A 13939-nucleotide genomic window follows, 5' to 3' on the forward strand; every position below is an offset into this window, starting at 1 on the left:
GAAAAGACTAGTTTATTAATAAATAATTCAAATATTTCCTTACTATTTCCCCCGACATATTCATGGTAACTTTTGCAGCAAGCTTTAGCTTATTTAGCACGCTCACGTCACGTTGCTGTGAGCCATGGTCATGAAAACTCATCATTTTCATGCGTTTTTAAGCATTGTGGTTTAAAAACAAGCGATTTAAGCCATTGGAACGCAAACACCAGCATTATATGCGTGAGCTGTCTGTTTCTGAGTGTGATTTCTGCAATTAGGTCGGGTCCTAACCCTTTGAACCCAGTCCACCGCCCGGTTGGTTCAGTGCTGGAGCTCCTTTCAGCAGGCTTTTAGATCATGGGGTCGCAGGTGGAGTTGGTGGAGGAGCTTGAGACGGTGTCCCCCTTTCTTTTTGCACGCTCTGTGAATTTTTCTGAACCTAACAAGGATCCATCTCCACTTACCTTGGAGGTAGTCATGGCCTAATGGTTAGAGAGTCTGACTTGTAACCCGAAGGTGATGGGTTTGAGTCTCAGGTCCATCAGGGATTGTAGGTGGGGGGGATTGTAGCACTCTCTTCCACCCTCAATACCACGACTGAGGTGAGACCCTTGAGTCAATCCCAATATGGCTATATGGCTGCCCACTGCACCGGGTGTGTGTTCACTACTGTGTGTGTGCACTTGGATGGGTTAAATGCAGAACACAAATTCTGAGTATGGGTCACCACCATACTTGGCCACACGTCACTTCACTTCAATGCTCCGAATCTGGCTCCAAAAACAAGTTAGATGTGATCACACCTGATGCAGTTATCCACCCTGCAACCACTCATCCAGTCACACTTAAGGCCTTTTTCCCAAGAAATGTCCAGTGCAGTCCGGTCTGGACTAAAATCCAGTCTCTTATGATCTATGTCCACCACTCATTCCAGTGGCTTTGGTCAAGTCAAGTCACTATTATTTGTATAGCGCTTTTAACAATGCAAATTGTGTCAAAGCAGCTTTACAGTATTTAGACGGAGAAATAGTGTCATTCTTCTCTGGCCAGACAAAATCAGCAGTTTAAATATAGGCTAAAGTAGGCAGAGTCAGAGTCAGTTTGTGCAGAGGACTCATCTGGTTCCCGAGGTCTTGTCCTGATGGCCGTCTAGGAGACAGGGTCTTCACTGGGGATCAGTCTCTGGGGCTCATCTAGTTGTCCTCGTCTCTGCTGACGTTCAGGGCTGTAGAGGTCATCTCTAGGTGCTGATCCACCATCTGATCTGGATACGGACTTTGGTGGTCGTGGTAGAGGTAATGCGTTCACCAATCAGCCCCTGGATAGCTGGATTGCTCTGTCACTATATAGGCGTGCAGAATGGCTTCTCCTCTAGCTGTCAGGGCCCACTTCACTCGGAGTGCAGCATCTTCTAAGGCACTATCTAAGGGTGCACCCTTACAAGATCTGTGTGCTGTGGCAGGCCAGTCCTCTCCACACACACTCATTCTGCCTCGGCAGGCGTCTGCGCCAGTGTTACACAGCCTTGTGGGGCAGGCGTTCTTCCTTAGTGTGGCGGCATCTGTAATACTGTTCCCATAGCTTCAATGCCATAAAGTTCCCCTCTGAAAGAAAACATCTGACATTAAGTTCACATAAGCAATCATTTTGTGTGATTAACTGATCTTGTATTTTCGTCTTTTCTGTCCATGAGAGTGAATGAGTGATTGTTCCTGCAGAAACTGTGTATCTGCTGCTGGTTTTGGAGGTGCTGGGCTTGGACCAGAAGAGGAAAACAGTCTTTCTCCTGAAACCTGCAATGGCTGCAAAACGAATGGACAGCAGAAGAAAAGTGTCAGGAGAAGACACTCTTCAGACCTCACACTGGTAAAAAAAACATGTCGTTAAAGATGTGTTGGACCGGTAGTTTCTTCTCTTTTGTAAATGAATAGGGTTAGGCGTGTGGATGTCAGTTCATTGCACCTCATGATTGTAATATAATATTCTTCTGTTCAGGAGGGAGTTAGTCTGGCCAGTGTGGACGTGGATCAGCCGCTGAGATTACTTCTCAATCGCTCACAACTCAAACCCAATGAAGCCATACTGGAGCTGCTGCCCGCTGTCGGTGCGCCTGCTCAAGACGTCATGTACACCATCACAGCTGGAAACCGTGGCGGATTCTTCCACATCAGACAGCGGGCGGGTATCAGTTACCTGCACAGCGCACACAGGACACCCTCAGTGACACGCTACATACTGCAGATCAGTTCTGCTCGCTCTGAAGACATGCACAGGGATGAGCGACCTCCTCCAAACCTACACATGACTCTCCACATTACACTCCAGTAGAGCAGGAACCGCTGGCAACTACAACCAACGAACATGTGAGTTTCATAAGATAACTGACCGCTCTTTCAGAAGTCACTGGCTGCATCCGAAATCACCCCCCATACCCTCATTCACTATTCCCTACACTAGGCCACAAATTCAGTTGACATGAAGGAGAGAATGACTGAGTGCACCGGAAGAACTGCTGCGTTTGCATAGTTCAGCTGCTGTTTAATAATCATTTGAAACTGGCAGCTCCAGTAGGAGGATTTATCTTGAACTCTGTCATGGAAATTATGTATAAACCTTATTAAAACGATTTAATAATCGGTTTACAATGAATTTATACCTGTATTGTATATATGCTGTGGATGAGTGCTTTGTAAAATGAATGGACGGATGATTCAGCTACAGGCGCCATCTTCTGGCGAGACACAGCAATTCATTTGGTGGGGACTCGGTGCATTATGGGTATTCTCTAGCCATAAGCTGTTGAGTGTACAGTTGTACACTTGTTTTTGCTGAGCATTGTGGGATTGAATAGGTGCACTTGAGAACGTCCGCTATTTAAGAGTATATGGGGGCGATTTTGGATACACACATTGTCATCTTGCTTTAAATACGTGACCAGTGGGTGAAGTGCTCTCACACACGCAGATGTAATCATATTTACTATCCCTTAACCCTCATAGAAAACGTTTGCCATTTTTTCAATTTCAATAAAACCTATAGGCCTAGTTTGTTTTTAAGCCTTTCAAATTCCAAATCAGAGGTGTCCTCATAAACCATGTTTACATCATAATGCCAATACAGTTACACACACTCATCTTTATAGAGCAAGCATACAAGCACATATACAATCTTCCTGCAAAACATTTCATTCTTCTCCATTGGATTGAGTCCAATATGATGGTTCTCCTGATATGAAGTTTTCTGAGTTGTGAAATCTTTTATTAAACATTTTGTAAATTGTACTGGGTGTAGATTATCAACAGTAACTAAACCTGCTAAACTGTAGGCCATCAACTGTGAGCACAGCACCACTGTTACCTGCATGGAACAGTCAAGACGACGATTTCCTTTGCCTCCCTAAAGACCACTTTTGAATACTAGTGCCAGTCATTTTTATAACACTTACTGCATTTATTGCATCACAGTCAGGGAAATAACAGCATTAATGAATAATCAACCATTTTTTTCAGATATACAGTACACAAATTGTTGCCAAATGTGAACTGTAAAAATAAAAATAAAAAGTAAACTAAACTCAACTTTTTGAAATGCATAACAGCTTTACGTGCTCAGAATATTGACTTGCCTAATCATTCTGACATTTATTTGATGCTGTATAATTGAGAAAATGTAATTACCAGTGCATAGGCCAAGTTACTAAAAACCTGTATTACTTGACTAAACTAGCATACAGTAGATTTTGCAATGATGAATAATAATAATAAAGGATTTTCAGCTGTTAATTGAAATATTAAATTATACTGTCATCAAGTTAATATACAGGTGCTGGTCATATAATTGGAATTGGTGAAATAAATCAACTTTTTGATGATATTCCATTCAAAAAGTGAAACTTGTATATTATATTCATTCATTACACACAGACTGATATATTTAAAATGTTTATTTCTTTTGATTTTGATGATTAGAGCTTACAACTCATGAAAGTCAAAAATCAGTATCTCACAGTATTAGAATTTCATGAGCTGTACGCTCTAATCATCAAAATTAAAAGAAATAAACATTTGAAATATATCAGTCTGTGTGTAATGAATGAATATTCTAATTCCATTCAAAAAGTGAAACTTGTATATTATAACATCAAAAAGTTGATTTATTTCACTGAATGTATTACAGGTGCTGGTCATATAATTACTGTAAAGATCAGTCACTCACCGTGTTCATCATGATTTCTGAATTAGGGACGATATAGTTCACTCGAGCTCAGCTTACACTGGAGGGACTGAACGTGTAAGACACTAGTTTGGATAAATGTATAAATCACCATACTAATGGTAAACTGCGGTAGCTAGTGCTTTAGAGACTTGAGCTCCAGATCCCGGGCCTAAATGAACTCTCAGCATGTGCTGTATGCACTGAACGGAAGTGAAGTAAGATGCTCATCACCAACAGAAACAGACTGCAGCAACTGATTATCATTTCAGTTTATTTTTATATATTGCAATAAAGATGTACAAAGCATTGATACCCTTAACCGTTAAAATGTTAGAAAAAAGCATACATGTGACAAATAACAGTACAGTATATCAAAACATTACTGTTCCAGCGCCATCAGTCGATCAGATCCACCCTCACGGTTCAGCAGGAAACTCAAACCGCTGCTCAACAGAGCCATCGTTAAAAGGCATATAAAAGATAGAAATGTGACCAAAGATGAGAATCTGCAGACTAAACCCAAACAACTAAAAAAAGGAAAATAATTCACATAAAACTACTGTAACAGAAGAAAGAAAAAAACCCTGAAATAAATATAACGGCTAATTAATACGATGAGAAATATTATTCCACTCCTTTGATTAATCTGGTTAGGTTAAAAGATATTTACAAGTTAGTAAGGAAGTATAGTGTGAACTAGAGGCTGGAACTCGCTGACCTTGATGTGTGAACTCATTTGGACATGTAGCAATAAGCTGACGAGAGAACATGAAACAGACTTTGGCAACACAATCTGCAGGATGAGAAACGCCATGACATGCCGAGGGCAAAAAAAACAGTCTTCTACAGAAACACCAGAGGCGCTTTTACAGCTCCTCACCGAACGGAAACCTACAGCTGCAGCTAGATCAGTGAGAAACACACATTATATGCTTGTGACACACTCTCTCCTCTAGATCTAAATATAATATACAGGTATCTTAATCATTCAAGATAACAGGTAATAGTTGAATTGGTGATTTAGTCGTGGTCGGGTGAGTGAGTGCTGTAGCCACACCAACATACAAACACAGAACAGGTAAGATTGTACCGTCAGCGTCACCCACTTCAAATCAAACACATGCGGCGCACACAGCTACGTACTTTAAATACTAGTTTATATTGAGAACTATAAATATGAATAATATATTCATTTCTAACTTTGTCACATTGAGTATTTCTCAGGTACACAGACGGCAGGGCTGTGAATCGAACGCACAACAGAACCTGTGACAGCACAACACACTGAGCCTGTGAGCAAAACTAGTGTTAGAAATAAAGTCAAAGCGTGACGAAACCCAAGACCTGGACACGTCATGTTCAGCCAGAACGCGATGGACACGCAAACACTTACCCATGAGGCTAACGCACCAACCCTCCGCTTAGCTATAGTTTGAAACTAAGGCATGATGGGTCATACGACAAACATCCGCTCAAACATCCCAGCATTCAATCACAAGAGTCAACCGGACAAACATTCAGGAACCGAACGAATCCGCATCGGTTTCTCAGAGGCTCTGAAGAAAAACGGAGCAAGTCTCCAACGCTAACGATGAACCCGGCACTCAATCCTGAGTTTAGATGCACGATTTCAACGAGTCGCACGCAGTCCATCTGCATAGAGGAACACATTCTTACAGCTTCAAACCACACATTAACACATCTCGGGGATCTCCGGTGAAAGCAGAAGGAAGGAAGGGAAGACCGCAACAGCCCGACCTCGATCTACAATTCCAGACTGCTTTATAACACGGACAGAGTGTGAAGATGAGAGGACTTTCTGGTCTGGAGAACCGTATGGCTTGAAGACCGTAAAAACAATCATCCCCTCATCTGTTAAGGCAAAGGTCTGGTCTGTAGCAGGATCTGTGATTTAAGGGCTTCGCTCTTATTTGGTTGATTGTTAGTTTGAAAGGATCTGACCGCTCTTTCTCCTTCAGACAGACGGCACTCATCAGCCTCTCTCCATCACACCAAAAACCATTCAACAGCACGCTAGGGAAAACTAATATAGTTCTGTTAAAGTTCTGACTCTCTTTTTTTTACATCAGACTACTTGAAAGATGATTGTAATCACCCTGTAGTTCAGGTCGATCATTGTAACAAGACTCATTCAATGCTTAAAGGAAGACTAACTCTGAAGAAAAAAACAAAAACAAACAATATCTGCCTACAAAAAAGCGAAAAAGTGTTTTCAAATGCAGCGCGGTGGAAACCTCAGTCCACTCGCATTAAAACGTGATAAAATCAAGGAAGATTTACATTTAAAACCCAATAAAAACAAGCAGCCTACGTCTACTTCGTTATAAATCACCAGTCAGGGAAAAGTTTAAGAATTTAATCTGATTGCACAGGAAGGCACATCCACAAGGCTATAAAAAGTGTTGCAAAGAATCGTGTGTTTTTCTTCAAAGTGAGAAAATAAGAAATGAGGTGATTATTGCTTCATCAAGAGCAAATTATAAAAGAGAAGAAAAAAAAAATCCACAACTCAAAAAGTTGTGACAGTCATAGTAATGATAACAATGATAACAACAATCAGTGTAACAACGTGTGCTCGGAAACCTGTGAGCCGAGGACAATAGAAACCAAACGCCAAACGCTGATCTTTCCTGTTGAGCGCTGCGGCGCAGAAGGAGTCCGTTTGTTTCAGCTCTGTCGAGAAACGTCTATCAGCATCATTAAAATCATCATGGTCATCATCATCATCAGTCTGAGGTGCTGTGCTTGTCTGAGAGAGCTCTACGAGTAGAAGGTGAGGACGCTCTGATGGTTCCCGCGCACCAGGAGGATGGGTGGCAGGTCTTTGGATAGTGTGTCCAGCCAGGCCATGTAAAGAGCGCTGGAGACGGCTCCTTTCCTGGCCAGCGGCATGCTCCTGTTACACACACACACACACACACACAATATCAGAGCTGGCTGGAAACGCCTCTCTCAAACATCACTTCTCTCAGGACACACTGAGCAGTGCTGATGTAACGGTCACAGCACTACACCAGTAGGTGGCAGCAAGTGACCGTCTTTACGAGTCACTGAAACGCTGATGTCTGTAACTTACATGACGATGAGGTTGGCTGTGCTTGAGTGCTCCTTCAACAGCTCGTTCAGTCGGATCTGACGGTTACTCTGAGGAAACAAACAAATCAATTAGCAGGATGACTGAAGTCTCTGCAGAGTGTGTTTTCTCAGCTGCTAGCAGATACAGAGAAGCATTTGGAAACAGTGCATCTACATACCATCACCTCCACTGTTTCCTGAGTCATGAGCAGTCTAACTAGTCTTGGTCTTAACCTTAACTTTCTAAAAATGTCATTCTTTCTGCTTATAGAGTCAAAATACAGCAGCCGTAGAGTCATCAGCCCTGAGCAAACAGGACCTCAGTGAGAATCGTGTGCTGCTCTGGTTCTGTTGGATACGCTCAATCACTCTGCTCTTCACCAGAACTAACAACAATGTGCTACTTCCCCTGGTTCTGGACTCATCTTTAAAACTCTGCATTCATCACTTGTGGGGTACCACAGGGCTCAATTTTGGGTCCTTTTTGTCCTCTCTCGACAAACAGCCAACTTTATGCTCTTTTCTAAACCATGACTCAAATGGAAAAGTGAGGTCTTTAAATCCTATATAAATAGGAGTCAGTTCAGAGAGCGGTTTAAGATTTTACCATTGATTTTAAAGGGTTTATATTATAGGTGTATGATTTTGAACTAGAAGGTCAATCAATGTCTTCAAATAATTTATTCTGTTACATGATCGTGATTTCTGTTTTGGCAAAATAGCCAACGAGGAGTGTATTTCTAACAGCACAAAGTGCCTCAGTGTTGCTTTACATTGCACTGCATGTTTTGATTTAAATGTTAGTGTTGATGTTGCTTGTTTAAAGGTACTGCGAGAACAATACCAAATAATTCCCTACTAAACTGCTCATCATCGTGTAATGAGGGCCAGACTGATGCTCTTTCAGTCGGACAGGACCTGATGAACACGCTCCTGGTTTTTATCTTATTAACTGAAATGCCTTCCTCAAATGATCATCTGAGAGGTTCATATATTTTGCCCAGCAACTGCTGGATCATCTTCTTACGTAATGGAAGAAATGTACAAAACACTGTATTTTCAATCTTTGTGTTGAATAAGATTTCATTTATAATTTATAGAGTAGGTTTATTTGGTAATAGATGATGAAGAGTCCCTTTGTCTGTTTCTGGTTGTGAAGCAAAGGCTCACACTCATTCATTTAGTGAAGCTCAAAAGAGACTCACTTATGGTAAAGACAAACAGTTTTGCATAATGAAAATTCAGTTGTTTCTGCACCGGCTCCAAACACCACAAAAACACTATTCTGTTCTCTAAAATATAAAACTGGGCATTTCTAAAACTAAACTGATCATACAAGCAGAGGGGCAATTGTCTGGAAACACAAATATTCCTCTATACTTGTGTTTTCTTTTTTCCATGCTTATTCAGACCAGGAAATTACTCTAATCAAAGCCCCTACTATCGCGTGAGCTCCTGTACTCATGTGCCGTGCTTTCTCATGGTCTCTGCTTTGATCGATCGTCTTTAATGTGCTTCATGAATGAATGAGACAGGAGGTGTGTGTTGAGACCTTGGCTTTGTAGAGCTCCAGCTCATTGTCTGTGATTCTCCAGGGCTCTTCGCTCTTCAGCTTCTCAGCAGCTTCTTGCTCCATGTCATCTTCTCTCAGCTTATATGGCTCAATCATCTGAGAAAACTCTGTCAAACTGAACAACAAACAAGAGGTCAGCGCTGAGAACGCGGAGGGCAACCTTCCCTCAGAAACATGCTAATACTCGGGGTGGGAATCCTGATCCAAATCACAAAGCCATTTCAAAATGATCTAACGGTTTATCGATTACTGACGTCAAACACAAGATCAACAGTTATGAAATCAGGTGTTAAACTGTGATCTGTGACAGACAGGTCATGCGCCTCTTCTGAACTCTGTGAAAGCGGATACTTGCTCAGGGGTTCTTCTATGTAACTGCCAGGCATTGTCTGTGCACATACGCATCATTATCCAGTCATGGTTAAAACTAAACTCTGAGTACATTCAGATTTTTCTAAGAATCATTATGTATTTCTGAATGGATTTTCCCATGCTTTTAGCTAACAAATAAACGAAGAGACCCCAAACGCAAAACTAGCGCTCAAATATCATTCCACAAACAATTAACCGTGAAGCAGTGTTGAGGAGGGAGTTCATGTAATGAGATTAGTGTGGTGTAGTTCATACCCCTCCGAGTTGGGCTTCGTGTTGATATCACCCAGGACCGTGATGTCAGAGAAATCGATCCTGAACTTGCTGAGCAATGTGGCCATGCTAAGGACAGAACAAAGTCTCATTACATATTTATCAGGCAACAATAAATAATGCATGCAATATTTGCCACTGCCTCCTTGCACTGAACAATTAGTTTGCTCAGCCGGTTCCTCAAATGCTCCTGAAATGTAATGTGCAGATGACCGGAGGATCCAGCACAGACCCATCAAACTGAATCTACACATGTGCAGCTGAACATGCTCACGCTTTCTGTGAAGACCGCGCTGCTGGAACACGTCTAATTATAGCGAACAAAGGCTCTGGCAGCAGCTGCGGAGGACAATGGGAAACATTTGTCTCACACACACAATACCTCCACGTGCATTCAGAGCGAGCGAGCGAGTGAGTGAGAGAGAGAGAGAGAGACCTGGCATACTAAAGCCATCCGCAGTCTGGCTCATCTCAACTATCTGAGAGATGGGAGGCCAGGGGAGTCTAAACATTTTACTTTAGCTATGATTCTGATATAATTCTGAAACAAAGAGTCATTACTTCATTACAGCATTATTTCATTGGATAACGGCTGTAGTACGTACGCTCTGCGGTCATGGTCGATTCGGTTGATCTTGCCTCCGATGAAGACGCGGATCTTACAGTCCTTCCATTTCTTCTTGTTGGCGATCAGATAGGGGATCAGTAGAGTCAGACCTGACGCAGAACAGATACATCAGATTACAGACAAGAAGCAACCTGTTCTAGCGGCAGAGGATGCATCAGTGTTGCAGTAGCATAAATCACACGTACTGTACCAAACATATGAAATAACAGATTGCAATATAAACATTATAACTAGAGGTAAGTTCCTGAAGTAAAGGCTATTGTACACATCTGCTCTTACGTCACAGCTGTCAGTGTTTGCGTGTGAATGAAATGCTGCAGAGCCACTTCACTGCTGTCATGACAAGCACGCGTCGGTGTGGAAATTAACACGACACTACAGCTTTAAAGCTATCAAGTTAAATGAAGACAAGAGCTCATAGAGGTTTGCCTTGTTAAACAGAAAGCTCTGGCCTTCTGCTCACGTCGCCCTCAAGACACTGATGCTGGGGTCTAGAACAGCCTCTAACCTCCAAACTCATCTGCATCCCGTCCAGAAGCACATAATTCAGTAATATGGCATACGGACGCGTTTAATAAGTTAGCTAGTGTGATGAAAAGCGTGTTTAAAACAGAAATCCTGTACTATCGACAGCAGGCGTTTCTCAGTGGCCCAGGGCCAGCGTGAAAGACGCTCAGGACAGCTACAGAATTGGCACTTGGCAAAAGGTAACCACTTGTACATGTTTTCTTAAGTCTTGTCAGTTCAAATGCGTAAGTGATTGTAAAGCTGAAGTGAGAGCAGAGCTCAGCTCAGCACTCGTATGCTGTCTGACAGGTTTTATGTGCTCTCAGAGAGAGAGAGAGCTGTCTGTCTCACACGGAGGAGGACTGAAAACAAGAGTCCTCTTCACAGCTTCTCACAACCAAGTGGCCAAATACACAGCAAAAACATAAAACTGTCCATCTTGCTAAGTATTCATGTGTAAACAGCCAGATATGTCAACCGTTTACAGTCATTTCAGACGTGTGTCAGTATATTGAATCTGAGCATTAGCTCTTAAAGTAACAATACAGCAGCAGGTTTATTTCATTGCCATAGACTTATGCTTTGCTAAAAAACAAACTAATTGTGTGACATACACTATATGGACTATGTGGAAAATTATTGGGACACCCCCTTCTAATGAACAGGTCTGAGCACGATTTGGATTCATGGAAATTACTAAAACAATGTTTAAGCATATAATGATATTGTAGGGAATTGTGTGCTTCTAATTTTAAAGCAACAGTTTGAACAGAACCCTTTTCTATTCTAGCATGACGATGCCTCTGTGTATAAGGCAAGGTTCAAACAGAAATGATTGACTGAGTCAGTGTGGAAGAACTTGACCGGTCTGCAGAAAGCTCTGGTGCGACTTAATGCAGACCTTGAGCCAAAAACATTCATTTTAGACACTTCCAAAACTGTTGAAACAGAGATGGAAATACGATTTTTAAATGCATGAATAATGTTTCCATCTTTGTTGACAGTTTTGGAAGTGCTTTTTCTGTTCTAAAGAAGGGGGGTGTCCCAATAGTGTACATGTATCATTATGGCATGAAATCACTCATATCGCTTTGTTTAGTTTTTTTGTCATACCTAACAGATTGTAAGCTAGCTGTAGTTTTCTCTGATCTTGTTGTGAATAGCACTGCTTTAGTAAAACTGTTCCCAGTGTCTTGAAGATGCAATTGAGCTATCGGTAAGCCCCGCCCCCCTTAGTTACTGTTGCTCCCTCGGACAAACAAACGGAGTTGCTCACTGTCTTTCAATGACAGCTGCTGTGTGAAAACCTGCTCCCACGATGTTTTTGCACAATTTTGGACACAGAAGGCCACCAAATGGGAATTAAATATTCCATGGAGGGAATTATAAAATAATTAAAAATAAATACGGTGGGTAACTCGAAGCGAGGGTTTACAGATCACAACGCAAGCGGGAGAAGTCTCATATTACGGTCGGTCATCACGATCGCGGATGACAACATGCAGCATCAACACTGTTCATGTATATGAAAATTGTAACTTAATGAGTGTATGACAACCAGAAACCAGAAAATGAACGTTTTGTCTTCATTTGTATTGGGGTGAATACTTAGGGACATTTTGCTTTGTTTTGTTTGGATTCAGGAGATTTAATAAAATAATTGATATTGCCCCTTCTCTCAGGATACCTGGAATCAGTGTTACAGGCACATCGTTTTTCCATTTTTGAAGCATAAGCCCCATAAAACCGATGCGAGCTTCGGATCTTCCAATGTTTCTCTATGGCGCTCAGACCTAAAGATGTCCGAGTTCAGCTCCCTGTGCAACTGATACTCGACTGCCATTGGCTAGTCTGCGTTCGAGGGGAGGGGCTTACCGATAGGTCAATTGCATGGGTTAAGGTCAAACGTTTCCCCCACTGGCAGCTCTGGGGGTGTTCCAGAAAAAGGCTAAACCCATTACCCCGGTTACATTTATGGAAGCATAAGTTGAGGTTATTTCTGAAGTAACTTTCAGGGTAAGTGTTAGTTATTTCAGTTAAACGTGGCTCAGACGTGACAGCAGAGATTACACACAACCTAATGTGCGAGTATTTTCACCCCGTTACATTTTGGAAAATACAATGAACTGTTTCCAACCTAGCAGAACCAAATCGTGCATCGTAATAGTGTGTTCTCACTGACCTCCGTCATCGAAGAGCCACCAGACGTCGATGGTGCCCTTGCCCTGCTTCTGCTGGAACTGCTGACTGGCGTCCAGCAGCCGCTGATCCGCCACATTCAGGGGAACCGTCGGGCTCCTCTTCTCTGAAACACAAGCACACACTCAGACCATCTCCCAATCCCTCAGATTCATTCATGAGCAGACTGATCAAACAGACAGGAGAAGGGAAAGAGACCGAAGCAGTCTTCAGTGGAAAGAGAAGCAGCCCTGCAGGAAGACACCGCGTGTTAGATCACAGACAGGAAGTGACATCGCCGGAGCTGAAACACACGCTAGCACACGTAAAGGTGAAGGTCAGAGGTCAAACCAGCAGAGACACTCATGAAAGCAGCGTGTCCTAAACCGCCACCGAGAGAAAGTGCATGCAGGTCAGAGACAGAACGAGAGTGAGAGAAATGTCCTGCCTTTCTTCAACAGCGGCCGAGTGTAGGCTTTGCCATCCTCATCCTCATCTGGATCATGTTAGAAAAACACAAGAGGTTAAAGTCTGCTAATGCTGCAATGGGAAACATGTGCGTCAGTCAAACACAAAGAGACGCTTGTTCTGCTGCAGTTTATTACATGAGCGTCGTCATCATCATCATCAACCACACGCATCCATTAACACACACGGATGACATCAGCGCGGTGACCGCTGCAAGCAGCTCTCCTGAGACGAGTCTGTGATGACCATCTGACGTTAAACCTCACTCGGACCGAGTGCCATGCGGGGTACCGCCCATATTTCAAGTAAATAAATGAACTGTTAAACCAGAAATAAAAGTACTGGTAAATAAGACTTTTATAAAAGATTTGAGATCAATTTTTTTTTTTAGGTTGTTTATTAAAGTTTGTCTCGCTTCATTAAAATCATCTGAAGAGTAAAGAGCTCTAAACCTCGTTCAGACTGTCAGTCCAAATCAGACTCGGTACATACCCAGGTGAAAAACAAGTGCACTTCCATAATGTACTTAAAGCGCTCTATTTTCGCACACTAATTCTGTACTTAAGTACTAAAAGTGATTCTTTAGTACTTAAAATAGCAGTTGAGTACACTTAGATGATCTTGAGACACCATGAATATGAACTAAC

The 13939-nt window shown here is 42.2% G+C and overlaps 2 protein-coding genes across 3 annotated transcripts in view; one reads left to right on the top strand and one right to left on the bottom strand.

The window, feature by feature from the left end:
* Positions 1–3151, top strand: part of LOC131548785 (fibrillin-2) — a 112599-nt gene extending 109448 nt beyond the window's left edge. The window contains exons 64-65 of the mRNA XM_058790358.1: positions 1701–1848; positions 1978–3151. Coding sequence (XP_058646341.1) covers positions 1701–1848; positions 1978–2310 — 481 coding nt within the window. The 3' untranslated portion in view covers positions 2311–3151. The remainder of the gene's footprint in view (positions 1–1700; positions 1849–1977) is intronic.
* Positions 3152–4451: 1300 nt separating this feature from the next.
* slc12a2 (solute carrier family 12 member 2) overlaps positions 4452–13939 on the bottom strand; it is a 47478-nt gene continuing 37990 nt past the window's right edge. The window contains exons 21-27 of one of the 2 annotated variants that reach the window (XM_058790359.1): positions 13273–13320; positions 12829–12951; positions 10117–10228; positions 9494–9580; positions 8846–8981; positions 7295–7362; positions 4452–7114 (exon numbers count right to left, since the gene is read on the bottom strand). In XM_058790359.1, coding sequence (XP_058646342.1) covers positions 6979–7114; positions 7295–7362; positions 8846–8981; positions 9494–9580; positions 10117–10228; positions 12829–12951; positions 13273–13320 — 710 coding nt within the window. In that variant the 3' untranslated portion in view covers positions 4452–6978. The remainder of the gene's footprint in view (positions 7115–7294; positions 7363–8845; positions 8982–9493; positions 9581–10116; positions 10229–12828; positions 12952–13272; positions 13321–13939) is intronic. The other variant, XM_058790360.1, reaches the window with a different exon arrangement.

Source organism: Onychostoma macrolepis, chromosome 10 (genome assembly GCF_012432095.1).
Source record: "Onychostoma macrolepis isolate SWU-2019 chromosome 10, ASM1243209v1, whole genome shotgun sequence".
Taxonomy (NCBI): Eukaryota; Metazoa; Chordata; class Actinopteri; order Cypriniformes; family Cyprinidae; genus Onychostoma; species Onychostoma macrolepis.